This window comes from Hippocampus zosterae, chromosome 1 (assembly GCF_025434085.1).
Source record: "Hippocampus zosterae strain Florida chromosome 1, ASM2543408v3, whole genome shotgun sequence".
NCBI classification, from domain to species: domain Eukaryota; kingdom Metazoa; phylum Chordata; class Actinopteri; order Syngnathiformes; family Syngnathidae; genus Hippocampus; species Hippocampus zosterae.
In genome coordinates, this window is record NC_067451.1 from 1,338,352 (window position 1) to 1,366,294 (window position 27,943).

The following is a 27,943-nucleotide window of genomic DNA, read 5'->3' on the forward strand; positions in this document are numbered from 1 at the left end:
GTGTGGCAGCGCAGCGAGGAAGAGCTCGTTGGCGGTCTGCGGCTTATTCGCAACACCGAGTGAGCCTCTAATCGGTCCCGAGATAATTGCACAAATCAAATCACTAGTTGGTGTGGAAAATCGAAAAAAAACTCTTCTGTGTGTGTGATTTTTGTCCCGCCCGTCTGCTTGTTGGTGCAAGCGCGCCTTTGCGTGCATGGGATGTGTGTGGACTTGCGCGCCTGCGTGCGTCGTCGCCCCCCCCAAAGCCGCTCTGACCCTGACCCCCCCCCCCCCACCCCCCTTCACCTGCTCGCTCAGATATGAAGCTTTGCCAGGTTGTTGCCAGCCGTGCTCGAACCATCTGAGCGTGGCAGTTTTTGTTGTTGTTGTTTTTCTGTCGCTTCCTATAACTTCTTGCCAGGAGCACTATGAAAAAAAAATGGGCACGTCTGAGGATAAATATCGTATGCTAAATATTAACCACGGGAAAACCAGCAGCAACAGCAGGAGCCCGACTGGGGCACCACCTCCGAGCGGTGTTGCGCATTTTTTTTCTTCAATGGTTGAACTTTTAAAAGGTTATTTTATTCGGGATCGTGTTCTCACCAATACATATTTTGACATTTTATCCCACCCAGCCCAAAGCTGCAGTTTGTATAACACGTGCGTTCTGATTTCTTCGGAATCGTCAGGACTCCAAGTCGTCGTCCGGCCGCTCCAGCATGTCGCGGTGTCGGAACTCCATCGCGACGACCACGTCGGACGAGCAGCCGCACATCGGCAACTATCGGTTGCTGAAAACCATCGGCAAGGGCAACTTCGCCAAAGTCAAGCTGGCTCGCCACGTCCTCACTGGAAAGGAGGTAAATCTCCGGGCTTCACACACGCCAGCCACCCCCGAAAAGTTTGCGCTGCTTGTTGTGAGAATTACTGTCCGACCGTTAGGGAACTTTTGAGACTGACGTCAGTTCAGGTTCTTTTTGGCGGCATAAATTTTGGATAACCGATTAATGGACCAATTAAAAAAATCTGAATGGATATGATAACTTCTTTTTTGTTGCTTGGAACTGTAGAAATATGCATTACAGGCAGAACATTTGACTGTTTTGTAATCGAGTGGAATGCATCGATTCACAAAGGAAAGCCAACGAAAAACACAAACCTGTATGTTGTCGACAGCCACTGGAATCCATTGCGATTTTATTTTTTTAAACAGAAAAAAAATATCAGCATTGAACACAAAAAGTGGGGGGGGGGGGGTTGGGGGAACACCTTGGAAAGATTGAAAAGTCAAGTCAAGAGTATTTCTGGAGCACTTTCAAACAGCCATCGCTGCATACAAAGTGCTGTACATGGAGCGATTTAACATGCGCAATAAACAGTAAGACAAATCGGTAATGAAGGCGGTAGAAAGCACCAAACAGTAAAACCAAGAACAAATCCAAGTCATGCTGAGTCGAATGCCAAAGAATACAAGTGAGTTTTGAGGAGGGCTTTAAAGATGGGCAGCGAGGAGGCTTGCCGAATGTTCAGTGGGAGGTCATTCCAGAGAGAGCGACCAGCAATAGAAAAAGCTCCGTCCCCTCTGAGCCTCCGTTTAGTTCTTGGTACTTCTAATCATTTCTGGTCCACAGACCTAAATAACTCTAAAATGAATGGGGAGCCAGTGAAGGGATGCCAGAGTAGGAGTGAAGTGGATACGAGTAGCAGTCAAGAGGCGAGCAGCGGTATTCTGGACCGACTGGAGGCGCTTCATGGAGGACTGGCGGACTCCAAAGTAAAGGGCATTGCAGTCATCGAGCCGGGATGTGACAAAGGCATGAAGGACTGTCTCAAAGTGTTCATGAGAGAGGAGAGCTTTTACTTTTACTTTGGCCAGCTGTCTAAGGTGAAAGAAGTTTAACAATGGCACCAATTTGCTGATCGAGTTTGAAATCACTGTCCAGTTTAAGGCCCAAGTTTGAGACTGTTGACTTACGATAAGGAGACAGAGGGCCCAGGTCTACAGGATGGAATGTACGAGGGCCACTGGGACCAAACAATATCACCTCTGTCTTCTTTTCGTTGAATTTCAAGAAATTTTGTGCCATCCAGGTTTTGATTTCTTCCAGACAGGATAGCTCAGTGGGACATAAGTGGAAGGGAAAAGGGGGGATAAAATTCACAAATATGCCGCTCTATGAATCCTTTGTGCTTGAGTATTTGTTTAACTTCGCAGCAAAGTTGCTGACTTTTTTTTTTAAGGCGGGTGGGGAATATTTGAACATCGTTATCTTATGTTGTCATGTGTTTAAAGTGTATAAAAAAAGGCGGTGGAGGGGATCTGCAAAAATTCGACCCGCCAATCAGCCGTTTTTGTTGGCAGACCCGCGCATGACACCTCAAAAGCGGCTTCCTGGTGGATGGAAGGTGTGTGTGTGTGTGTGTGTGTGTGCACGTTCATGCTGCTGTCATTCTGTTTAACGGCCAGAGCTCATATGGCTCTTGGAGAGCATAAAACCCCTTCCAGAAAATTAGCTCAGCGCTTTCTTCCGCCGCGGAGAAAGTCTCTGGCTCAGCGTGCCATGCATGCACTTGCGGCGTGTCGCTTTCATCAGAGGGAAAGCGGCGAGCCATGCTGGGGCTCCTTCTTTGGACCAACACGGCACGTTGGTTAGGAGGGACGTGGGCGGGCTCTGTCAACGTGTGACGGCTCTCTGCCTGACACCCTGATAACACTCCATGTGACTCGCTGACGCACGCGCACACACACACACACACACACACACAGTGGAAAAAACAAGGGCGAGTCAGAGGGCACCAAGGAGTCAAATGAGCACCACTGAAAAGAAGAAAAAAAGTGCACAATTGTCTTCAGTCCTTTGTTCTCCTGCATGTGGAACTCTCTTGAATCCCCGCCCCCCCCCCCCCTCCCGCCACACACACCGTCACACTTCACACTTTTTTATCCCTCCCATCTGACTCTATTTTGGTTTCATTGCTCCCTGCGTGTTTTCATACCATGTTGTCGACCGTCACGCGTGTCTTTATTCGACCCCCCCGTTATGCAACCGACACCTGCTGCTATCATGTTATCGTCAATCTCGTGCGCCTCGATACAAGCCGCCGTTTGCCAACGTTTGCCATCGGCTCGTCCTCTGAGGTGCTTGTGCGATGCATGCAAGTCATGTTGTCGTTTTGTTTGTTTTTGTTTTTTGCCTTCCAGGTGGCTGTGAAAATCATTGATAAGACACAACTCAACTCCTCCAGTTTGCAGAAGGTGGGTTGCGCCCCCCCCCCCACACACATTTACAAAAATCTAACGGTCACTCTCACTCTTCCTTTCCTCTGCTTTTCTGAAGCGCTCCGCTTTTCAATGAGTTTTAATGACAGGAAATAAACTGCAATTACTTCCCTTGATCGTGGCTGGGCGGGGTGTCCACTTGCACGCATGTGCACACTTTCACTCTCTCTCTCACACACACACACACACAAGCGCACTCTCGCCATGTGTGTTTGCATCACGACAAATAATGCAGAACCACTCCGCTGCTGTGCTTGCCACATAACGGCCACTGCTTGTCAGATTAGCGCAAAAAAGAAGGATCAGTATGCTCAGATCCAGATTTTTCACAAAGTCAAGATTGCCATTTGATTCTTGTAATATTTTGCCCCAACAATGACCATAAGGACCGCAGCTGAACAAGTACTCAAATTCAAATCGACCGCACACAGTAGTAGAATGCAATTTTCACTGAATAATAATACATTTTATTTATAAGCGCCTTTCAAAACACTCAAGGACACCTTACAATCAAACACTTGGCATAGGCGTCAATTTTGAGCCCCCCCCGCAACAACCAGTGTTTCATGTCAGTCAATCGGCTTTATTCTTGATCTATTTTACTTTTTTGTTTCTGTCAAACAAGTTCATCCCTTAGGAATTGGAAACGTACACGTCATTGTTTCATCCAACGTGAAAAGTTTGACGTGGCAAAGCCCGAGATTTGTTTTTTGCATCGCTGTTGTCATATGACTCACCGATTTATTTTTACGGCGCACTTTGGTAGAACGGTGTTGTTGCAGTGAATCCTTGTGAAAAATATTGAGTAAGTGAACTGTTATTGAAGTTGAAAACCTGTCCTTCATGTTAATTCACGGCTCATTTGCTTTTATCTTAGCGTACGCCTAACCGACGAAGCCAAAACATTCGCACAATACAATGCATCGACTATTGTTTCTTGAGATACAGGTAAATTAATCGCTCGTGTTTGAGGGAGCTTGTTAAAAAAAAAAAAAGCAATTGCAATATTGAGAGAAAGAAAAACTGCAATTTGCTTATTTTTTAAAAAAATTTAAGCCCCTTATCAAGGGCCTCCAGGCCACATGTGGTGTTGCCATGGATACATAGACTTTCCATTGGCAGGCACACGCAAACCGCAAGATGGTGTTTATTTAGTTTGGAGCGCCGCCTGTGTCCGTCGAGTGTTTGACCAAGCCCCGTCTCTGTGTGTGCGCGCCTTGTTTGCTAGCTCTTCCGGGAGGTGAGGATCATGAAGATGTTGAACCACCCCAACATAGGTGAGTCGAAAGGACCGCCACGCTTCTAAACGAAACGGAAAGGGTGCAAATGATGGCCACTCAGCATCTTTTTTTTTTGCATTCTCCTCCACCATCAGTTAAGCTCTTTGAGGTGATCGAGACGGAAAAGACCTTGTACCTGGTCATGGAGTACGCCAGCGGAGGTGAGCACAAGCGTGTGGCGTGCGGGAGCTTTTGAGTCAAGTGCAGGAGTGGAATGGAGCTGCCAATCGTGTGCCCCGTCTTGTAGGAGAGGTGTTTGATTACTTGGTGGCTCATGGCAGGATGAAGGAGAAAGAAGCCCGTGCCAAATTCCGACAGGTATGTTCCAGTGCGTCAATATAAATTCCTTCAATTTACCGTCTTGATGGCTTACACGCAAAAGCAGCAGCATTCAGTACAGGTTTGGAAGTTTTCAAATCTTTCCCGGCATCAAAAAAGTGCTTTCTCTCGGCAGGAAAAAAAAAATGTTTGTCCAAACTTGTCTGTAAATGATAATTGATAAGTAACGACAAACAATTTAAGGTCATTTGATGATTCACAATGCTGTATGTCTTGAGTAACGCCACTCCCTCTCCATCTCTTGTTAAGTAGGCAGTGTACATCACTTTAAAAATACAGAAGCCCCCCCACCCCCCTCAAAAAAAAAAAACAACCGTCCAGCCCTGCGTTATCTTTACAATTGCTTCCTAATTGTGTTTTTTTTTTCTTGCCTTATTCACTCACCCTCCTTCTGCTCTCTGTCCCGTGCTCACTTTCTCACTCCCCAGATTGTGTCAGCGGTGCAGTATTGCCATCAGAAGTGTATAGTACACCGAGACCTCAAGGTGACAAAACACACTCGCACGTGATTATGAAATGGTGGCCTCTTTTGTCTATCGCGTCATACACTTACTGCATTGAAGCTGTCACTATTTTCTTATACAGTCCAAAAAAAAAAAGTTTTCTGGAGCGCAGACCCCAACGCGTCGTAGTATTGCGGACCTGCGCATCCTGTGCTAATCCCACTCAGCAGTGGGGTTGGCACGAAAACAATGTCACGCGGTTAACACTGACGTGGATTTTGATTGGTTGTTGAATGAGTCTGAATTTCACAGTAAAGCGATCAATGATACTTTTATCAGTAATGCAGCGTAGCGGTTATCTGAGTTTTAGCCCTCATCATCGTCGACATCGTTTCCATTCAAGCTCTCTCCAGCCTCCCGATCGCAATCGCGCAGAAGGTAGAGAATATTTAGAGCGAGTGAAAAAGGAAGAGTGGACCTGTTTCTAGGCAACCAGGGCCCACTTACTCAATAACTCCCTTCAAGCTTCAGGAAGTGTCATCGCTGAGTTTGCCCATTGTGTGCTACCTTGCCCCTCCACCGTATTATCCACACACTCGAGTAGCAAGGCTTCCAAAAGTATTTCTCCACATGCGAAAAATTGTCCTCCACCCATTCGGTTTGAATTGTCCGTTCGCAGGCAGAGAACCTGCTCCTGGACGCCGACATGAACATCAAGATCGCAGACTTTGGTTTTAGCAACGAGTTCACTCTGGGGAACAAGCTGGACACGTTCTGCGGCTCCCCGCCGTACGCCGCGCCCGAACTGTTCCAGGGCAAGAAGTACGATGGGCCCGAGGTGGACGTGTGGAGCCTGGGGGTCATCCTCTACACGCTCGTCAGCGGCTCCCTGCCTTTCGATGGACAAAATCTCAAGGTTGGGGACCGGCAGACTAGTCCATATGCGTGTGGATCTATGTCTTACATAAGCGAGTCTATCTGTTTAGTGTGGGTGGTTGCAGCGTTTCTGTTCTTGGCTTCTTTTCCTTCTACCAAGCGGATTACGCCAGTATGAGCCAGAGTGACTTTTTATTAGAATCGTATTTCGATGAGAAGTGATCAAGGCTTGGTGCGTACTGCTTTTCTTTCACGCCACCTATCATGCTGTGAAGTCAGGCGGCACCCACGTGACGCATCCTGGACGTGCCGACACATTTTGGGTGGGCGATCTGATACCTAATGTGATGCTGATATAAACATTCCTGTGAAGTATCTCGGTTTAGCAAGTTTGTCTTTTCACTGCCTCACTCTGTGTATGGCTTTGATAAACACCAATGTGGGAATGGTTGTTTGTCTGTGTGTGTCCTGCAAATGGCTGGCAACAAGTTTGGCCTGGTGCTCGAAAATGGCTGGGATAGGCTCCAGCATACCCGCAACCCTCATGAGGATAAGCGGGATCAGGCCCGAGTCAGCAAGGAGGGATCTACAAGGCTCACTGACACCTGAATTTCTCTCTTCCTTTACTGAGATGGTTCAGTGCCATCCATGCTTTGCTTTCTTCTCGGACAAGAAAGAAATGGCCCTGAGGCGATGACGTCCTTTTTTGCTTAGCTGGACATAGATCTGACTGTCATCTGCATGGCAACTTAAGGAAATGCCATGCTTTCGTAAGATGGAACCTAATGGCAGCGAATAAAATGAAAACAGCAGGGCCCCCAAATTGAACCCTGTGGAACACCATATGACCGTGCGCAGAGTGGAAGCAACTAAGACAAATGCAAAAGGTCCTGCCAGCCAAGTAGGAGCCAAACCAGTCGAGAGCGCAACCACGAATGCCCATCTGGTGCTGCGAACGAGCCAAGAGAGTACTGTGGTCCACCGTATCGAACGCATACTTGTTTTTGCCACTTAGCATTTGGTTTTGTTTAACCGTTTATTCCGTTAGATGAAGGGTGGAAAGTGAGAATGACATTAAAATAACTTTGCCCTGTCCAATTCCAGGAGTTGAGAGAGCGCGTTCTGCGTGGCAAATACAGGATTCCGTTCTACATGTCCACCGACTGTGAGAACTTGCTGAAGAAATTCCTCATCCTCAACCCCTCCAAAAGAGGCAGCCTTGAGGTACCCACGTCAACACTCAACCACGCCACTTTTCTCTGCCAGACCCTCTAAAATGTTTTTTTTATGGCTGATTTTTCTCCCAGCAGCAGATAATGAGGGACCGATGGATGAATGTGGGACACGAGGAGGAAGAACTCAAACCCTACATCGAACCCCAACCAGATTACAAGGACCCCCGGAGGACAGGTGGGCACATACACGCGGTGTATGATTTATATCTTTAGTTCACAAGTCTAACAGTGAAATATCCCACGCACGCAAAGACATTATGCTGCAGATGGGATTCTCTCAGGACGAGATCCAGGACTCACTGGTGAATCAGAAGTACAACGACGTGATGGCTACCTACCTGCTACTGGATTATAGGAACTCTGAGGTGCACACTAGTACCACAGTTTTCTTTGTTTTTGTTTTTTTTTTTCGTCAGGATCTCCATGTGACACGGACGTGTCAGCATTGAGGCTGTCGTTAAATATCTCCATTAATCTTTTGTTTATCAGCTGGAGGAGGGTGGTATCAAGGCCCGGCCCGGAAGTGATGTAAGCAACATAAATGCCCCCTCCCCGCCACACAAGGTACAATGGGGAACCATTATTAACCAATAGCCTCTGAATTGTGGCCAGTCGCTGCCATAAATTGACGGCGGCGTCACAATCACCATTTCCGCCAACCTCATTTCCCCGCATGCTCTCGAGTGCTCAGCCGAATCCCAATGTCCTCAATGTCCTTTCCGTCTTTCTCAGGTACAGCGCAGCGTATCGTCCAACCAGAAGCCTCAAAACCGCAGAGCTACTGACCAGGGTGAGCCTGGCGTGTGTCAGTGAAGGGCAGAGAAGCTGGGGGGACAAAAAAAATAAAAAGATTCGCTGGGATTACATTCAAAATGGCGGGGAGGGGGCATTGCCCAGATTTCAGGATTTTGGTCTGTAAAGATGTTGACTTCAATATCTCCTCTCCAGGCTCTTCTTACTCAAGGAGAGGAGGGGGGCAAGCAGACAACAGGACTGCCGGAGAGGATTCCGGGAGGAAAGGCTCATCAGGCAGCTCCACGACCAAGGTGCCGGCCAGCCCCCTCGTTCCCTCCGACCGCAAGAAGAGCGCCACGCCCTCCACTGTGAGCTCCGGTGCATTTCCACCACGTGAATTCACAAATTTAGAGCTGAAGAAGAATGAATCGGCTTTTGTTTGAATTTGACGGCTTACTTGGATCGTCTCCAGATAAATTCAGCGCTTGATGTGCCGTCCACACGTTTGCATGTCGTTGTTTTAATGAAACGCTTAAAAGACTGCAAAACGGTGTTTCGTAAATTAACAACTCCAATTGGAAGAACATAAAGAAATAAATAATAATAATAATAATAAATAATAATAAAATAATAATAAATCTGATATTGTTGATTGGAATACAGATGGGCTTGAGCTTCTTTGTGAAAAAGAAAAAATGCTCTGGAATAGGACCTCGGAAAAAAAATCATTGTATTTATATTCTCCATTCGATTTTTTCAAAATCCTTGAGCCCTACGCCGTTGACAATAAACTCGAGGGAAGTCAAGAAAATACAGGTGTCGGCTCTATTTTATCTGATGATGTGTTCCAAAGATCAAAACGGAAGCTAGTTAGTAATTAACCTGATTTGTGACCTTTTGACTACAAAAACACGGAACATAGACTCAAGAGTGAAAAGACAACATATGTCATAGTTGTTGCGTTTTTCAGACACGGCCATTTGGTGACATTTTATTTTGTTTTCAGTCCAATCCGTTTTATTGGTTGACTCCTCTCATTTATCCTTCCAGAATAGCATCCTGTCAACCGGCACTGGTCGCAGTCGGAATTCCCCTCTGACTGAGAGAGACGCACTGGGTCAGGGGATCCAGAATGGCAAGGACAGGTACACACCAATATGTACAAACATCGGCGCTTTCTTTTTTTTTCCTAGCGACCCAAAGCCGTTCCGGGAGGAAGCTCGGCTAACATAGCGTACCACAAACTGCCTCGCCCTGCTTTGCGAATGAGGCAATCTTGTCAGCTGTCTGTGGCTCAGTCCCAGACTTTGGCTGGTGCTCTCCCGAGCTGCGCCAGTCGGCTCAGGGAGAACTACTCCACATTTGACCCCCATCCCACCCTGCCGGATGAAGAAATCAGGCTTTCTTGAGAATTTAGGCCAAACCTCCAGTAGATTATACAGATTATACCTAAATGGGGTGGGTTCGACGGAAACCGGCGGAATTTGGTGGGCACACATTGACGTGAGCCGCTTTTCCCATGACCGTTCAAAAGGAGTTTGCAAATCTCAAAAGTGCTTGATCACCCGGAGTTGTTGTATGTGCATTTTAACACACCACCGCACACGCATGGAAAAGACGTACGCAGCACTCGCGCTGAACCGGCCAAAATCTTTGTTGGTAACTTTTCATTCGCCTTCAACACGAGCCCCTCAATCTCCCAACTGACGCAGCCCTTCCATCGTTGTCACCGCTCCATGTCTACGCCAGTCTCAAATGGCCCGCTAGCAAAAAGAGAATCTGTTTTTATTTGTTCATCCTCCAGTGGTCATTTGAGACGGCGCTGCTTTTTTTTTTTTTTTTTTTTTTTGTGGGTTTCAGTCATTTCATTCATTCTTGTATCCAGTACGTGTCAACCCCCGCTGACTCCCCCAATTAGCTTTCTTTTCTTTCTGCCCCCGTGCTCTTTTATTTATATCGGAGCCCTTTTCCTTTCCCCACCTTTATTCCTCCCATTCTCGTCTTTGGGTTCTCGCCCTCCCCTCTCTAAGGAGATTAAAATGACTTGTGATAGAATATTAACTCCTAGCGGCGTGACGTGCCCCCCCCCCCCGTAATAGGCTTACACAATAACGGCCATGCACACACGGCCATTGCGCATGAAAATTCACCCCGCGGCCCACAAACGTGGTTGTCAGGTGTAGTAGCCACAAGAGATACATAGATAGCCATGAAAGGCGACAACTCATGACTCATCATGAATTATTTGAAGGGGGGGGGGGTCCAGTCTAACATTTTCTTTACAATCTGTTTTATGCACCCGCACTCGTCTCATCATGGCATTCTGGTTCAAGTGGGAAATGATCCCCCACAACCCCCGCAACTGGGATGGATAAAGATGGGTGGCTTTTGTAGTTTAATTCATATTCCACAAAGTTAATAGTAATCACAGTACATTGTTTGGACTAGTAGGGGGGTGCATTGAACACGTCTTTAACCTGACTTCCCCTTTCAATCGTGCAAGTTTGAGCAGTTAGCCTCCCGTTTGTCCGTCTGTCTGTCTGCACTTCTGTGGCAAGCTGGAAGAGCATTTTTTTCCTACTAGTGAGCTGTATCGTCCATGTACTGCTTGGTCATCTCCAGTAAGACCGTGTTGCACACTACTCGAATAGTGACATGCCACTCGACAAAAGTGCGGACTACTTGACACGCTACTACTTATTAATAAGGAAAAAAAGCGCTCAATGATATTTCGGGCCACTTTGTCGATTGATATAATTTGTAACTACAATGGGATTTGATGGTGCACTTCCATTTCTTGTGCTGCTCCTTCTGGTGTGCTGGCTTTGGTTAGTCGAATACAGTTACAGGATGCACAAGTCTGACCAATTCACTCGACAGCCGCCATCTTGCAGAACAAATGAGCTGTAGTTGGGAGTCATAAAGTCAAAAAAAAAAAACTCAGGTCCTGGAGGGATGCTATCCTGCATGTTTTCCAAGTCTCCCTGTTGCAACACACGTGATTCAAATGATCGGATCATCAGCGAGCTCTGCAGAAGCCTGACATTGGACCTGTTCAACAGGGAGACTTGGAAAACATGCAGTAGATGTTGATGTAGTAGGGCAGGGGTGCCCATTAGGTAGATCCTGATCTACCGGTAGATCTAAGACAGGTCCCAAGTAGATCCGAGGAGTGTCGAGAAGAAAAAAAAAATAAACAACCATTTGTGTGTCTTTGTACATGTTAGTAATATATTTTTGTGTTAATATACACTGCACTAATCAGTCTCATTTTCACAAAAAAAATATAAAAAAAAATAAAATAAAGCAGGTAAATCTTAAATTTGTGTGTGTGTGTGTGCATGCGCGCGCCGGTAAGGGTAGATGCCGTGAGGTTAGTTGATCGAAAAGTAGATCTTCGATCCAAAAAGTTTGGGCACCCCTTTAGTAGGGTATCGAATAAATGCTCACACTGCTTGCTCAATGCTTCCCCTGTCCTGCCTTCCTGTTTTTTTTCTCTTCACCTTCCCCATCTCTCATTTAGCCTTTTTTAAATATGTGCTGCCTCTAACCATGCTCCACCTCACTGCACTGCCCACCCACACACAACTGTGTGTGTGTGTGTGTGTATGTGTGTGTGTGTGTCTTGTCCTGACATCGTCCCTCCCAGCCTAAACACTCCGGGTTCCCGTGCCTCCACTGCCTCAGCCGCCGCCATCCTCTCCTCCTCATCCTCGCGCCCCCGCCACCACAAGTCCTTGTCCTCCTCCAATCATCCATGCCCCTCTGACCTGCATGCACCACGACCCAGGCAAGTCTCTCATCACACACACACACACACACACACACACAGTTTTGCGCACAGAGGTTTCGCTCTCAAATCATTATCAGCAGTTCTTCTTTTGTTTTGACTTTTGTGTTTTTAAATTCACTTACTTTTAATTTGCTTTTTAGAACAACTGCGTTTGTCTTTTTAGAAAACAGTTTGTTTTGGTTTAATTTGGATGAGTTAATTAGCTTTTTTCCAACGTATTTGGCAAGTGCAAGATTATAAATAAGACCTTTCGTCTTGCGTGCGAACGTACAGCAACACTGAAATAATACATTTAAAGTGAACCATGAAAGTTTGTGTCATGGTAATTGACAAAGATGAAAACAAAGGACGTTTTTACTCGATTTCAGATGTTTTTTTAGTGTTTTCATTTTTTTTTTTGTTTCGTTAATGAAAATGCCTTTTCAGTGTCAGTTCTCATAAAAGATAATAACCTTGATTCTTGGTCACCGCCAACCCCCCCTTTTTTTTTTGGTTTGTTTTTACTAGAAAACCCCCCATGTGTGCTGTTGTGGCAAAATTGACCCGTTTTGATTTTTTTTTTTAACAGCAACAAAAGTAACCTGAATGTCATTCTTTTGCCTTGAAATTTGATGAGTCATTTCAAGCAACCCCAAATGGACAAAAGTGGAATTTAAAAATGTCATTCTGTTTCACAAAGTTTCTGTTTCAGTGGTGCTGCCGTGGCTCAAATTTACCTGTGCCTATTAAAACGGATTTTGGATTTCCTAGTGTGTGTTGAATCCCGGAGAATAGTGGGAACTTTGAAACTCAAAGCGTACTGGCCATACTGTAAGTGTGTGCGGGTTCAATGCCATAATTCAAGTCGTTGCGTGTTTTTTTTTGTGGCAACGAGGAGAACCTCCATTGTTTGTTCTTTTTTTCTTGATTTTTTTTTTTAGTTAATTGTGGGTGCTGAATCTAGAAATGCAGCGGAGCATTACATGAGGATGCCGAGTGCACCCTTTGCCGCTCGGGGGAACGCCCGGACAAAGTAGACGCAATGCATGTGGTTGTTTTGAGGTTGGGGAACACCTGTCTCCATCTCAGAAAGAATGTCACATGGTCTCATTGACGGCGTGTTGACGTGTGAGCTTTGTTGTTGTTTTTTGGCGTTTTGTGCATTTTAGTCTCTTTATTGGCCCCTTTGATATTGTACAAGTCCTCCACCCTTGTACAAGTAGCAGGACCTCTTTCAGCAGATTAAAAAGAGCAACGCACCGAGTAAATGTCAAGGTGGCCCTCGGAGCTCTTTGAGACTTTTGTCTGCTCCACGTTGAAGGCTCATTATGTTGCATGGGCTCGGTCGGGCTGTTCAGAACCTGGTTAGGAGTGCCGGAGAGACGGTATTGTTCATACGCATAGAGGAGTGCAGTAGCCACTACGCCAACTCCCACCCACCCAAAACAGTTTTTTCAAGACCATCCTGATTATTCATTCATTCATTCATTCATTCATTCATTCATCTTCCGAACCGCTTGATCCACACTAGGGTCGCGGGGGGTGCTGGAGCCTAAAATTAAAATGTTATGTGGAAGCCTACCCGTTTCAGCTGCATACACGGCCATTCGAAATGTTGACATTCTGTCGGCTTACACGTGACGTTTCATGGAACGAAAAGATGTTATGACTACCGATGGTTCAGTATCATAATGGTGCAAAAAGTGCGTTGTGCAACTATAACAGTCATTCATTCATCATCTTCCGAGCCGCTTGATCCTCACGAGGGTCGCGGGGGGTGCTGGAGCCTATCCCAGCCGTCTCCGGGCAGTAGGCGGGGGACACCCTGAATGGGTTGCCAGCCAATCGCAGGGCACACAGAAACGAACAACCATCCAAACCCACACTCAAACCTAGGGACAATTTAGAGTGTTCAATCAGCCTGCCATGCATGTTTTTGGAATGTGGGAGGAAACCGGAGCACCCGGAGAAAACCCACGCAGGCCCGGGGAGAACATGCAAACTCCACACAGGGAGGTCGGAGCTGGAATCGAACCCGGTACCTCTGCACCGTGAAGCCGGCGTGCTAACCACTGGGCTACCGGGCCGCCCACTATAACAGTCACTACCATCCTTTCTTTATCCTCTGCCAAGAGTGACTAATATTACTACCCATACAGATGAGCCGAGAGGAGCTGAGACGTCTAAATTCACACGAGGCCCGTCTGTCGTACACTACCCAGAGCAGGCCGGGAGTTTCTCATTGGTGAATTGTGAATTGGGATGACCGAGGCGGTGAAGAAAATGCCTTTTCCATCATATGTCACTCGTTAGTGCCAGCCAGCTTTCCGTTCATGTTTTTCTCGCCGCCTTGGACTTCCTCTCACGATTCACCCACTCCGGCCCTCCACTTTCTCCTGCAGCGCCCCACCTCAGCGGGCACCCGGCGCCTCCCCGTCGGCCCACAACATCAGCAGCGCGGCGGTGACGGACCGCACCAACTTCTCCCGGGGTGTGGGCATCCGCAGCACGTTCCACGCGGGCCAGCAACGGGGTGCCCGGGACCAGCAGGGCTCGTCCTACCCCGGCGGGCCCGCCTCGCCGTCGCTCTCGCACGGCAACAGCCAGGCCCGCAGGACGCACGGCGCCACGGGGATTTTCAGCAAGTTCACGTCAAAGTTTGTGCGCAGGTGAGTGGCGCCGGCGAGAAATTTGCTAAAATGAAGAGAAAAAAAGTCAAATTAAATGCTAGCGTGTAAGGATGTAGGAGAAGCGGAGTGGACGTGGCAGAAAATGACAAAGAGTTCCAAATTCCGCTCGTGCGGATGAGCCGTGACAAAAATAAACCTCGCCGCGAGTGGAAAGCCGTCGCGATAGCAGCCGCTTCCTTGAAGTGCGCGTACAGCTTGAGCTTTTTTTGGGGCCCCTTTGAGGTTTCGGACTGAGCAGAAAATAACTAGGTTGATGTTACACGTCATTTAATGTGCTCACATCCCTCCGAGGAGCCACCTACTGTACGGCCAAGTCATCTCTGCGCTCTCGCCGACGTGTCTGAAAGGGAAACGCAATCCGAGCAGCTGACTCTCCGCCATACTTTTGGGGGGGTCTTTGTGGTCCACTGTTGAGTCCCATCTCGGTTCATTCGGATGTGCCACGTTGGTGCTAGTTCAAGAAGTGATGCGCGTAATGTTGATTTTGACCTCAGCCAGAGAATCCAGATCAGTTGTAGATGAGCTAAAAGACTTTCTTTTCCGAAGATCGCTCATTTTGAACCATATTATTGATGATTAATGAATTGTAATTCTTTTACAAACGGCAAATTTAATATTTGCGCAAAATCGTTTCATTCATTACAATTTTAAATGACTCCCCCAAAATGTCTAAATCGTGAAATGATCTACAATCTCAGCAAAACGTAGCTTTACTCAGCCGAGTTCCTGCTTGTATGATGAGCGTGTCGGGCAAGGTGTGCGGTTTTTTTTTTTTAGTCCGCAAGGCTGGAGGCCGCGTCGTCGTTATCCAAGATGAAGGCGGACGATGGGAGCAGGAAGCGGTCGGCTTAAAATCAAAGGAAGTCCTTGAGCGCCGCGGCAAAGGAACCATCCAACGGTCCCGCCCGTGCGCGGGGGCGGACGCGCAGCCACACGGGCGCTCTCGAGGTCCTCTCCCACGCGAGAGCTACTGTAACGCTGTGGTGACGGTAACCATGGTTACAGAGCAGATCACGCTTCCCGTAACTATTAATAATGCAGGCGTGGACACCTTGTGGCAGTGGAAATTAAGTTGGGCTGGCGGACTTTAGGCAGCGTGCGTTTCACCCCTGATTGCAGTCGGTGCACTTGATTGATTTTCAGGACTCATTGAAGAAAAAAAAAAAATACGTCTATCGGGCTCGGAGGGATGAGGGCTAAAATACATTCAAACCTTTTCCAAATGAACTACATTTGAGTTTCTCTCAACTTTGGAATGTGCGGTCGTAGACAGTAAAATTCATGGGGGGGGGGGGGGGGGGAATGGACCCATTGTGCACCTAAAAGCTACGCGTCCGACAAACGTTACTCCATGAGGTCACTGCTGATTCCTTCAGCGCATGTGGTCGCTCGTCTTGGTTTTGTTTGTGTGTGTGCTCAACGTCTTGTTTTGTCCACCGTGAAAAGTGTGCGTTTCCCTCTCGGCGTGCCGCCCGTAATTCGCGTAATTTTCAGGATCACCTCGACCAGCGTTGCAACGTTCAAGCCACTTTGAAAGCATCATGTCCCGTCGCGCGTCCGCTATCGTCCGAGCGCATACACTAAACCGCCGCGGCATTGATAAAAAGCAAAAAAAATGTTGCTCTTGAGAAGGCAGCATGTCGTGACTACACACGTTTATACGTACGTTTCTTTCTCTTTCTTTCTTATCCCTCTTTTTTGTTCTTGTAGAAATCTCTCGTTCAGGTTTCCAAGAAGGTAGGCCAACACCCCCCCAACGTAAACTATGAAGCCGTAATATATCGTGTAATCTCCTCCTCTTCATATTTTATTTGACATATCCGTATTTCCTCCCCCTTTTGGTGTTTTGTGCAGCTCTGTTGAACTCTTTCCCTGTGCCTTGAGCCTTATCCTTTCTCCTATTTATTGATTTCCTGTGGTTGGGCCCCACCCCCTTTTTTAAAGCTCTTTCTGGTTTTGAGTTGGGCTGTGTTTGGCCCCTTTGTATTTTCTTTATTATGTATTATTATTTATTAATTTTTGGGGGGGGGTTGTTCACGCCACTAATGTCCCTCCTCACCTACCCACGCACCAAACTCACTCACTCGCTCGCCCGCCTGCTCGCTGTCATCACCATCACGCGACACAATAACACCTCAGTTCACTTCTCCTTCTCTTCGCCCCCCCCCCCCAACCCCCCACACACTACAATTAACTGCCAGGTAGAGTGTGAGAAATGAGAACAGGCCAAATGTTTTCCTACCTTCCTGTCTTGGCCGCAGACGCAACATGTTGTGTTGTTCCCCCTCGGAAAAGAGGCCGACATGAATGATGAATGTCATCCAGTCTCTTCCTCTTTTTACCGAGTCGGGGGATGGATGGAGGCGGAAAGGAGGAGCAGACCCCGATGGGATGGGGCTTTTTTTTTTTTTCCCCCGGAGGCTGCACTCTATCACTCTTTTCCTCTCACTGCCTCTCTTTAACAGCGGCAGCAACAGAACTGGATGGCTTTGACTTTCTCTGGCTGGACATTTTTAATACTGTGCAAACACACACACACACACACAATGTATATTTTTTTATGATGCAAGTCATGGTCTGAATATTTACATTTCCAGTGGAGAAAGAAGTCATCCATCCGACTTGCTGCTCTTAAACATTGTTCGTGTTGTATTTGGATCCAAGTTGTGTAGCTGCACCATTGCGCCATCTGGTGGTCAGAACACACGATTGCCCCACTTAGAGTGGTGCCTTGAGATACAAATTGAATATGCTTCGCTCGATTCAGCTTTCTCCATTGAAGTGAATGGGAATGCCATTCTAACAAACCTCCCCCCGAAAACAATAATTAAAAAAAAAATGGTGCGATGTGTTTGTAATAGTACTCCAGAACGTTGTGCTGTATATAAACATACAGTGGTGCCTTATAAAAGTCAAAAGATGCATCCATCGAAATGGCCGTTGTGCTTCTGCCGGCTTTGGCCGCTTGGGGGCGGTATAAAACAGACAACTTGGTCAAATTCAGTTAGCTTTAATCGGTTTTCGGGCCATGTTCCACAGTTTTTCTTTCTTTTTTTTTTTAAGCGAAATTGATTTGTTTTAGTGTAGCCTTAATGTGGTTGCAGTCCTAGTTTCAGTTTACAAAGAGACTAGTTGGAGGATTAAGAAAAGGACACGCTTAGTATTGTGTGAGAACGTAATTTACAATCGGACTCTGCAGCAGAACATCAGCACCAAAAGACAGACTTTTCATTTAAAATAAGCCCGAAAAGCTTGTGTAGGAAAAAGGACATTATATTTCATTTTAGTTCTCGTTTTTTTTTTTTTTTTAATTCTTATTTTATTTCATTTGTTCATTAATAATCTTGGCTCCAGCGCATCTGCGACAGGAATGAAGAAAATGGATGGACGCGTTCATTGGCTTGAAGCTTTATATATACTCTCTCTATATATATATATATAATTTTGTCACTCTTTGCCAAATTCAATTCGCTTGCAAGTCAAAGAATAAAAATGTCGGATCACTCCTATCTCAAGGCACCACGAAATCTTGTATTGCTCTCGTGTTCCTTCTCGATGCCGCAAAGCCGTTTTGCCTCCTTCCATGTTGCAATGAGCATGTCAACTGGAGCCCAAGATTTCCCAGACCCAATTTTTCTATAAACCATTTTATTTATTATTTAAATTATTTTTGTGGGGGGCAAGCAACAACTGACGTAATATTTTCTTGTCGTGTTGCGTCATATTTAGTTTGTGATGCACCCATACTCATGTCAATGATGAGCTATCAATCTACTATTCAAGCCCATCACCCGCACATCTCACGTCACGCAAGCCTTCCTCAAAGCCGGAGTGGAATTTGACTCGGTTGGCTTTGGCGGGACTGCACACACGGTTGACTGTCAGGGGGTGTTCAAAAAGACTAAACTTGTGTTGATTTCTCCCGAGGAGTCCGTATGAGGGAGAGGGTCGGGAAGAAGGGAGCAGGTGAGCTACAGAACCGAACCAGCCCCCCCACCCCGCCTACCCGCCAATCAGTAGACCGACGTCAAGCGCAGTAGATGATCTTTGAGCTGGGCTTTTAATCGGGTGGTGATGGGTGGTAACGGCCTCGACCAATCAGGATGGCAGATTAGTGGCGCGAGTGATGGTGTGGAGGTGATCCTGCATGGGTGTGTGGGTGCGTGCGCGTGAGGGAAATCATCTTCGTTCTGCACCCAAGTGTGTGCTTGTGTGTCCCAGTCATGTCAGAGAGGCACACAAGCACGCACGGGGGGGTACCTAATTGTTTTTTTGTTTGTTTTGGTCTTCATTCATTGTCCTCATCGTCTCCCTCATCTTTATTCGTACTTGAATTTTCAAACAATTCTGTCCCTCCTCCTCCAGATCCATGCTGAGCAGCAACGTGGACAAGTCCGAGAAGACGTCCGGCGGCGTTCTCTCCTCGTCGTCCAACAATGACGAGAACAACTCCTCACCGGGATCCGGGAACACCGGTACGTACGACTGCATCGCAAATAAGTCCGACGTTAGGAGAGCGCTATTGTCAGGTGCAACCAAAAGGAGCGGACGCAACCCATTCGTGAGACGACTTGATGAGCAAAATCCATAACGGCGCCGAACACGAACGAAACAAGAATTGTCGAAATGAGAGTTTGTGAATTTCCATCCATCCATCCATCCATCCATCATCTACCGCTTATCCGGGGCCGGGTCGCGGGGGCAACAGCTTTAGCAGGGAAGCCCAGACTTCCCTCTCCCTAGCCACTTCTTCCAGCTCTCCCAGGGGGATCCAGAGACGTTCCCAGGCCAACTGGGTGACATAGTCTCTCCAGTGTGTCCTGGGTCTTCCTCGGGGTCTCCTCCCGGTGGGACATGCCCGGAACACCTCACCGGGGAGGCGCTCAGGAGGCACCCGAATCAGATGCCCAAGCCACCTCATCTGGCTAAATCCAGTTTGTGAATTTGTGAAAGGGAAATCGCCGCCATTTGCAGCGTGTTAAGCGCAGGAACATCACTAATCGTAGCTCACGTGTACCGTTGTAAAATACTTCTCCCGGCGCCCCCCCAGATCCTCCTTTCTCTACCCGCGCCATCGGCAAGTTACATATAAAACAAACTTTAAATGAGAATAATTTTTTTTGAAATATTTAATGATCTATTGCAACAGCTCTGCAATTGCAGACTGTCGACCAATAACAATTTCCAAGCGATGCAGATCATGCGTCACCGTAGGTTAAATGTTAAACTGCTTTTTAAAAATTTTATTTCTGAAATAACTTTTTGGTTAAAAGTGAAACTGATATAGGATGCTTCGAGTGCACTAACACTACATGTAAAATTCATAACAATGCACATGGACACACAATTTTTTTTTTTTTTTTAACCCCTTCACAATCAACTTGGAACCAGTCCACGGGTCGGGCACCCCTTGGTCAGGGTTACACTAAAATAATAATAATAATAATAATAATGGCGGCCCGGTAGTCCAGTGGTTAGCACGTCGGCTTCACAGTGCAGAGGTACCGGGTTCGATTCCAGCTCCGGCCTCCCTGTGTGGAGTTTGCATGTTCTCCCCGGGCCTGCGTGGGTTTTCTCCGGGTGCTCCAGTTTCCTCCCACATTCCAAAAAACATGCGTGGCATGGTGATTGAACACTCTAAATTGTCCCTAGGTGTCAGTGTGAGCGTTGGATAGTTGTTCGTCTCTGTGTGCCCTGTGATTGGCTGGCAACCGATTCAGGGTGTCCCCCGCCTACTGCCCGAAGACGGCTGAGATAGGCTCCAGGACCCCCCGCGACCCTAGTGAGGATCAAGCGGCTTGGAAGATGAATGAATGAATGAATAATACTACTACTAATAATAACAATATCCATCCATCCATCCATCCATTTTCTGAACCGCTTAATCCTCACTAGGGTCGCGGGGGTTGCTGGAGCCTATCCCAGCCGTCTTCGGGCAGTAGGCGGGGGACACCCTGAATCAGTTGCCAGCCAATCGCAGGGCACACAGAGACAAACAACCATCCATGCCCACACTCACACCCAGGGACAATTTAGAGCATCCAATCAGCCTGCCATGTATGTTTTTGGAATGTGGGAGGAAACCGGAGCACCCGGAGAAAACCCACGCAGGCCCGGGGAGAACATGCAAACTCCACACAGGTAGGCCGGAGCTGGAATCGAACCCGGTACTTCTGCACTGTGAAGCAGACGTGCTAACCACTGGATTACCGGGCCGCTAATAATAATACATTTTATTTATAAGCGCCTTTCAAGACCCCCAAGGACACTACAATAACAAAAAACACAAAACAATACGGGTTGTAAAGGCAAATGAACAATGACTTTAAATGAAAAACGGCTTGCCTACTCACATTGTGAACTTTCGAAGCATTTTGACTTGTAGTTTATTCTGTACCATTCATGACGACAACTTTCTGCAGTCTTACCAAAAACTTTTCAGTATGCTGTGAATCAGATTCGAACCAAATGGAATTGTTCTTACTGTACTTTTGCCATTGTTGTCTTCTCCCTACACCCCCCCCCCCCCCCTTACAGGCAGCACGGGCACGCCTCCCGCCATCGCCGGCCAGAAGGACTCGGCCAAGCCGCGATCGCTGCGCTTCACCTGGTCCATGAAGACCACGTCGTCCATGGAGCCCACGGAGATGATGCGCGAGATCCGCAAGGTGCTCGACTCCAACAGCTGCGAGTACGAGCTGCGCGAGCGCTACATGCTGCTGTGCGTGTCGGGCAACCCGGCGCGCGACGACTTTGTCCAGTGGGAGATGGAAGTGTGCAAGCTGCCGCGGCTGTCGCTCAACGGCGTGCGCTTCAAGCGCATCTCGGGCACGTCCATCGCCTTCAAAAACATTGCGTCCAAAATCGCCAACGAGCTCAAGCTGTGAGCGGCCGGGGAGGGCGGCGCTTTGAAGGGGCGGATGGGAGGAGCAGGTTTTGAGTGGGGGTGAGCCAACGAGAGGGGTGGGGGGGGGTGGTCCAGTTTAATGAACGCCAGTGGTTTCAAGAGGGGCTAAGCCGTTTCTCACCTTACTTTTCTCGAGGTTCCGATTCCAAGGCAGTCGGTTCTTCTCTATTTTTGGTTTTGTTTTTTCGTCACCACTCCAATGCATGTCGGATCTGCTCCTGAGCGCTCTTATCACTTTCTTGCTATTTATTCTCAACAGTCCTTTTAAAATTTTTATTTTACTATTCTTATTTTTAGTTTATTTTTTTTAGTAGAACGGTTCCGGGCAGGACATTCTCTTTGAAGGATCATCTGAAACTTGGTGATGAAACGCGGAGCCTTGAGTTTGCTGGAGTTTTTCCTCGCAAGTGTTGCGAAACACATGAGCAGGCTCTCGGCTGAGCCCAGGACTCCCATAAAAACACACACGCGCGCACACACACAAATGGTTTTTGCCTTCTTCACCCCCTTGCTCAGACTAGACCTTGCTCCACCACCCACCTCTGATTTCTGTCAGGTCAGACCAGGCCAGTTGGACCTGATGTTAATACCCGAAAACAAAATGTGTATTCTCCTTCTTTTATGGCTTTTTTTTTTTCTCGACACAGTTGTGCACTGGAAAAAAGAGGGTTAACTGTCTCAACCCCCCCCCCCCACCCCCACCTCTTACATACACTTTACCTCGTCATTTGACCGGTCCCAAAGAGCGGAACACACAACCAGCGTGTACATGAGTGTCGGAACGATCACCAAAAAAAAAAACAAATGGTGAATAACTCTCACATACTTTTCGTTTGCTAATATATTTTTGTGTTGTTCTAATAATTTGGGATCCCTAAAATGTTTTGGGTTTTCTGTTTTCGTTTCAGTGGGTCAGTTTATATCATTGTTGCCTTTTTTGTTATTGTTGTCGTGCACCGTTTGACATCATTTTTAGCAAATTCGGGATTTCTCAATGGTGGCGGCGATGACGCCATTTTGAAATTCTTCCCCCTTATTCTAACAGCCAAGACACATTTTTTGTTCAGTCCCAATTCAAATTTCTTTTTCCGTGCTCGCCTCCGGTTTGTTGAGGCAGCATAGGAACACACACACACACACACACAGAGGGGTGGAAACGGGACAAGGCTTGGTCACTGCATTCTAACATGATGACACACTGTTGTTAATTTTATTTCCTTTTGATTTTTTTTAAGTCCAATTTTCTTTCAAACTTGATCGTTGTATTAAGGTGCAGGGTATCGTATTCTGATGATTATTCTGGCTGTTGCTGTTATGTCTTTCAGGGTTTTTTGATTTTATCTCGCATTATTTTTGTTTTGTTTTAGCATTGCTGTAATTTACTTTGATTTTTAAATGTGTTTTTCAGCAAACTCTAACTGTAGTGGTGGGTTTTGGGGGGGGGGATTTTCAGTTCATGAAATGTTTTTTTTTTTCGTGCAAAGATGAATTGATGAAAAATTAACAATGATAGTAATAAAACAATGCTATAATGATAGTGTGGCTTTGTAATCCATCGCAATACATTTATTTATATGCATGTTTTTTCAACGATCTAACTTAGGAACGAATGCTTTTATTTTGTGGGAAAGCAACCTGGAGGGTTTTTTTTTCATGCTTCGACACTTCCTCTCCCGCCCACGGAAACTTCAATGCGGAAGTATTGACGAGGCCACCTACGGCAAGTAGGACGTCACGAAAAAAAGTATGTTTTTAAATTATTGTTAATTATCGTTCATAAATGTCTTTGGTAATATTTGTGACTGAACGGAAATTTTTGTTACAAAAAACAGTTTTTATATTTTTTTACGCCAAACTCGTGCGGTTGTTACATGGTAATGCATGCTAGCTAGTGGCTCTGCTGATACTGTACCCTCTTTTACCAAGCATTTGAAGAAAAACAACTCGGTCGTCTTCATTTGGGGTTCCTGACAAAATATTTATTTAAACTCGTCTTGAATTCTGTATTCAGTGAAGCTGGTGTCATGCACAGTATTTTCCGGTGTTTGAGATGATAAAATCACTCCAAAATTTGTAAAATTGTTGAAAGGTCATTTCAAATCATAACTACGACTGTTTCAAATCTCATGTACTAGGAAGTCATTTTTAAAAAAAGTTGATTGAGGACTCTTGATGTGAGCCAACACAAATCCCACATTGTCCATTTACGCAATTCTTGAATGTATTTGTGTATCTGGTGTCATGTATGACCTTTTGTAGATCTCATCCCGGTCTCCTTGGAGGTGCGCAGCCATGAAACTAGGACTGCACTTTGTGGTGGACCCCATGGGGTGGCTGTGTGTCAGCGCTGTGTTTGGGGTCTGGCTCTACAACTCTTTCTTCGTTCCCGAGCTGGTTCTGCTACCCCACTACAGAGAAGGCCACATTCCCTGGGTTATAGTCATTTGTAAGGACTCCACGCTCCCAAAAAAAACGTCACAGATTCATCCTCTTTTACTCTTAACACAAAAAGGGGTTTAAAAGAAGATCCAGTTAAAAATGTTTTCTTTAGGTTATTACGCCGCGTCAGCACTCTGCTTCGCGGCCCTGTTCAGGGCATCCACTGCAGACCCTGGTCATCTTCCTACGAACCCTCATATACCTCACTCTGGTATGTAAACAGGACATGAGGGGATGAGTCCGATCCCTTATATGCTGCCTTTGTGTTTCAGAACGAGAGCACTGGGAATTGTGCAACAAATGCAACCTCATGAGGCCCAAAAGGACCCATCACTGCAGTCGTTGTGGTCACTGCGTGCGCAGGATGGACCACCACTGTCCATGGTAACAAGTAGCCCGATGCTTTTCAGGAAGCGGTGTGCAAAGTCCGGGCTGTGAGCCATCTCCGGCCTGTCGTCCATTTTTAGAGGCGTGCGGCATATCGAGTAGACCACTGTAAATATATTCCCACTCATAACATTATCTTCCTAAATGAATTGCTTTCAGATGGTTTGATTTAGAGGAGAAAAAAAAAAACCCGAACTAAAAGTGTGCATACAGTATGTACAACTCTCCGTAACTTTGGCTAACAACTTAACCCAACCACTACACCTAATGTAGCTTCTTGTCAACACACAAAGATGTTGGTGTCCGATTCATACGGAAGTGTGGAACTGCCACTGTGGAATGAGCATATTTAAGTGGCAAATACATTTATGCGTATTTGCAAGTACGTTTGAATGGGTTTAAAATAAATAATAATATGTATATATTTTTGATCGACATTATATCAGTTCATTCAAAAATTAACTAAACATTGTTTATAGTTAGTTAATTAACTATAAGTTAATTTTAATAAGTTAATAGTTAATTAACTATAAGTTTAATTTTTGGGGGGGAATTATTTTTTGTGATTTATTTCTACAAAGCAGGATTTCCATTCTACATTTTTCCCCCCTTATAATGGCACAGGGTATTGACTATGGGGATGCGTATACTCCATGGCATTGTGCGGAAAAAATGCACTTTTGAATGTACTTGCAAGTATGTTCAAACGTATTCGCCAGCCTGATTTATTCCACGTCGGCGATTGCATGCTTCCGTACATTTGAGGTGTATCAAATGACAAATACCGAAACAAAGACGGTGAAAACAAGAAATTAAAACACAGCAAACAGCTTAAAACACAAAAACAATGGCGGGTCTCACGCTGACTCAAAAGCCATTGAATTAAACTGCGTATTAAGATACGTTTTTTTTTTTTAATGGACAGAGAGAGGGGGGTTGCCTAACGTTTAGATGGAGTTTATTCCAATGAGAGGGACTGGCATTAGAAAAGGCTCCATCCCCCCTGAGGCGAGCTCCAGTTAGGAGGCAAGCAGCAGCATTTTGGACCAACTGGAGGCACTTGTCTCCGAAATAAAGTGTATTATAGTAATCCAGCCGACATGTACCGAAGGCGTTTATCGTTCTTAAATGCTGTTGTGAAAGGAGACTTTACTGTAGCCAGCTGCCTAAGACAATCAAAAGGATGGCTTTAACAACAGCATCCATTTGCCGGTACAGTTTATAATTCATTCATTCATTCATTCATTGTCCGAGCCGCTTGATCCTCTCTAGGGTCGCAGGGGGTGCTGAAGCCTATCCCAGCTGTCTTCGGGCAGTAGGCGGGGGACACCCTGAATCGGTTGCCAGCCAATCGCAGGGCACACAGAATCGAACAACCATTCGCAACCACACTCACACCTAGGGAGAATTTAGAGCGTTCAATCAGCCTGCCACGCATGTTTTTGGAATGTGGGAGGAAACCGGACCACCCGGAAAAAACCCACGCAGGCCCGGGGAGAACATGCAAACTCCACACAGGGAGGCCGGAGCTGGAATCGAACCCGGCACCTCTACACTGTGAAGCCGACATGCTAACCACTGGACTACCGGGCCGCCACAGTTTATAATCACTCTCCTATTTAAAACCTAAGTTTGAAACGCTCGGCTTCAGATAAGACGCCAGGGGGCCCAAGTTAATAGAGTGGGATGTACAAGCGCCACTGAGACCAAACACCAGGACTTCTTTTTTCAATGAAATTCAAGGAGTTCGGTGCCATTCAGGCTTTGATTCTCTCCAAACAGGACAAAAGTGGCCTCAGAGAGACGTAGGACGTAGACGTAGGACGTAAATCTGATGGCAGTGCGAAGACATACCAAACTTTCCTCACATGGAACCTAAAGGGCTGCAAATACAATAAAAATAGCAAGGGCCCCAAAGTTGACCCCTGTGGCATTAAAACAAAAAGTATGAATATTTCTACTGATAATGCCGACCAATTGTGGTAAATTTCCGGTTTGAACCACACATCTGAGCAATTTTAAATATTACTGTAACATTTCTAACCGTTTTGTCTCTCCAGGATCAATAACTGCGTGGGGGAAGACAACCACTGGCTCTTCCTACAGCTCTGCTTCTACACGCAAGTTCTTAGTGGCTTCACGCTGGTGCTGGACTTCTGCCAGTACTATTACTTCCAGCCCCTCACGCACCTTGACCAGGTACTTGATGTTTTTTTTTTTTTTCCGCAACGTCACATGACTCCCCGTCGCTTGACCATGCACTTTTTTGCCGGGCAGGAGAAGTTCACGACGCGGCACGAGCTGGCCTTGTTGCGGGCTTCGGCGCTCATGGGCGTGGTGATGTTCGGTGGCATGTCGGCCTTGTTTCATTCGCAGCTGGTCGGCATCCTCTCGGTGAGCACTTGAGCGCCGTGCAGACTCTGTGCCGGGGGGCTGTCTTAATACCTGACCCTCCCATGATAGGATACCACCACCATCGAGATGATGACACCATTCTCCAATGAAAGGTAAGGCAGCGGAATTTCAGACGGATCCGCCATCGATTGCTTTTCCTTCTTTCCTCTGACTTTTAATGCCTTCGCAGTCATGGCCCGAGGAGATCGTGGCAGTGGGCCCTGGCCGAGGTGTGCGGCACCCACTGGAAGACGCTGTGGTTCGTGCCGTTCCGAAGCAGGCGGGGGCTCCGAGCCGGCGGCTCTTACGGAGACCACGTGTAGCCTTCACTCAACGCTTGGGATCGCAGCTGTGCCTCCGTGACTGCCACCCGGCAACCGAAAAGCTGCTGCTAAAAGGAAAACCTCTCAGGTTGATTCGATTATTTTGTGTCGAGATACTGTACATGCATGCACGCGCGATACGCGATACACGATACACGATACACGCGTCTGTACTAAATCAATCAATATTTTTTTTTTCCCACAACATCATGCACTGGTCCTCGCTGGTACTCTTGAAGACACTTGAAGTTGTTGTTTTTCTTCCATATATTTCTTCAGAGCCGCTATTTTATTTAAAATGCTATATTTCAGGTGGAAGTGTTTACGCTACTGTTTAGTGGGTTGAATGAAGTATTTTATGTTTTCAAGTGGGAGTTTTTTTTTTTTAAAATTTCATTATCATTATTTGGGAGGGGGACAAGGGTGCTGTTTGACTGTTCGTGTTCGCATAACACTGGATGTACATACTTATGATTTTCTAAAATCACATTTTTAATAATAGTTTTGCCTTTTTGTTTTGTTGTTTTTTTCTCCCTTTTTCTTTTTTATTTGTATCTATTTCAGATGTGGTTTTTATATTACAAGTTGCCTATTTATCTTAAACCACCGCGATTATCATGAAGGAAATTCTACGCCAAAGAACGCGACGATGACATGATCGAGATTGTATGTACCGTTAATTCAACAATGCCTCTGCTTGCGTTTCACTGTGTTCCAAGTTGTTAGGCAAGTTTCCTTACCTGTCGATGTGATAATAACATTATTTCACTGGAATTTAGAACTCCTAAAGTGTTTTGTTTTTCTTTCTTTTTTTTTTCTTGTTCGAGAGAGAAAACCCATTTAACCCTGGAGAACCCA

The 27,943-nt window shown here is 46.4% G+C and overlaps 2 protein-coding genes and 1 long non-coding RNA gene across 15 annotated transcripts in view; 2 read left to right on the forward strand and 1 right to left on the reverse strand.

The window, feature by feature from the left end:
* Nucleotides 1-23,079, forward strand: part of mark2b (MAP/microtubule affinity-regulating kinase 2b) — a 34,493-nt gene extending 11,414 nt beyond the window's left edge. Inside the window, exons 2-21 of one of the 13 annotated variants that reach the window (XM_052056845.1) lie at nucleotides 675-845; nucleotides 3,188-3,241; nucleotides 4,494-4,542; nucleotides 4,641-4,706; nucleotides 4,793-4,863; nucleotides 5,313-5,369; nucleotides 6,007-6,243; nucleotides 7,308-7,427; nucleotides 7,511-7,613; nucleotides 7,691-7,803; nucleotides 7,928-8,002; nucleotides 8,171-8,228; nucleotides 8,387-8,541; nucleotides 9,224-9,318; nucleotides 11,823-11,963; nucleotides 14,348-14,614; nucleotides 16,346-16,372; nucleotides 18,563-18,601; nucleotides 19,001-19,110; nucleotides 21,173-23,079. In XM_052056845.1, the coding sequence (XP_051912805.1) occupies nucleotides 675-845; nucleotides 3,188-3,241; nucleotides 4,494-4,542; nucleotides 4,641-4,706; nucleotides 4,793-4,863; nucleotides 5,313-5,369; nucleotides 6,007-6,243; nucleotides 7,308-7,427; nucleotides 7,511-7,613; nucleotides 7,691-7,803; nucleotides 7,928-8,002; nucleotides 8,171-8,228; nucleotides 8,387-8,541; nucleotides 9,224-9,318; nucleotides 11,823-11,963; nucleotides 14,348-14,614; nucleotides 16,346-16,372; nucleotides 18,563-18,601; nucleotides 19,001-19,110; nucleotides 21,173-21,522 (2,358 nt within the window). In that variant the 3' untranslated portion in view covers nucleotides 21,523-23,079. Of the gene's footprint in view, nucleotides 1-674; nucleotides 846-3,187; nucleotides 3,242-4,493; nucleotides 4,543-4,640; nucleotides 4,707-4,792; nucleotides 4,864-5,312; nucleotides 5,370-6,006; nucleotides 6,244-7,307; nucleotides 7,428-7,510; nucleotides 7,614-7,690; nucleotides 7,804-7,927; nucleotides 8,003-8,170; nucleotides 8,242-8,386; nucleotides 8,542-9,223; nucleotides 9,319-11,822; nucleotides 11,964-14,347; nucleotides 14,615-16,345; nucleotides 16,373-18,562; nucleotides 18,602-19,000; nucleotides 19,111-21,172 lie in introns of all 13 variants that reach the window. The other 12 variants (XM_052056855.1, XM_052056866.1, XM_052056897.1 and 9 more) reach the window with 12 other exon arrangements.
* A 135-nt stretch (nucleotides 23,080-23,214) lies between these two features.
* On the forward strand, nucleotides 23,215-27,859 carry zdhhc21 (zinc finger DHHC-type palmitoyltransferase 21). Its single transcript, XM_052057137.1, has 7 exons — nucleotides 23,215-23,988; nucleotides 24,094-24,192; nucleotides 24,254-24,365; nucleotides 26,429-26,567; nucleotides 26,646-26,762; nucleotides 26,832-26,875; nucleotides 26,953-27,859. The coding sequence occupies exons 1-7, from the start codon at nucleotides 23,835-23,837 to the stop codon at nucleotides 27,083-27,085; spliced, it is 798 nt and encodes a 265-aa protein (XP_051913097.1). The 5' UTR covers nucleotides 23,215-23,834; the 3' UTR covers nucleotides 27,086-27,859.
* LOC127595623 (uncharacterized) lies at nucleotides 25,226-26,379 on the reverse strand. Its single transcript, XR_007961295.1, has 2 exons — nucleotides 26,237-26,379; nucleotides 25,226-25,418 (listed from the first exon to the last, which is right to left on the reverse strand). It is a non-coding gene; the product is annotated as an uncharacterized LOC127595623 (long non-coding RNA).
* Nucleotides 27,860-27,943: the final 84 nt, after the last annotated feature.

What these genes read in the sequence shown, in the direction of transcription:
- zdhhc21 (XM_052057137.1), top strand. Translation starts at nt 23,835, where the DNA reads ATGAAACTAGGACTGCACTTTGTGGTGGACCCCATGGGGTGGCTGTGT. An exon ending in TCCCTGGGTTATAGTCATTT is followed by an intron (nt 23,989 to 24,093) that starts GTAAGGACTCCA and finishes TGTTTTCTTTAG; the next exon opens with GTTATTACGCCGCGTCAGCA. An exon ending in ATGGACCACCACTGTCCATG is followed by an intron (nt 24,366 to 26,428) that starts GTAACAAGTAGC and finishes TTGTCTCTCCAG; the next exon opens with GATCAATAACTGCGTGGGGG.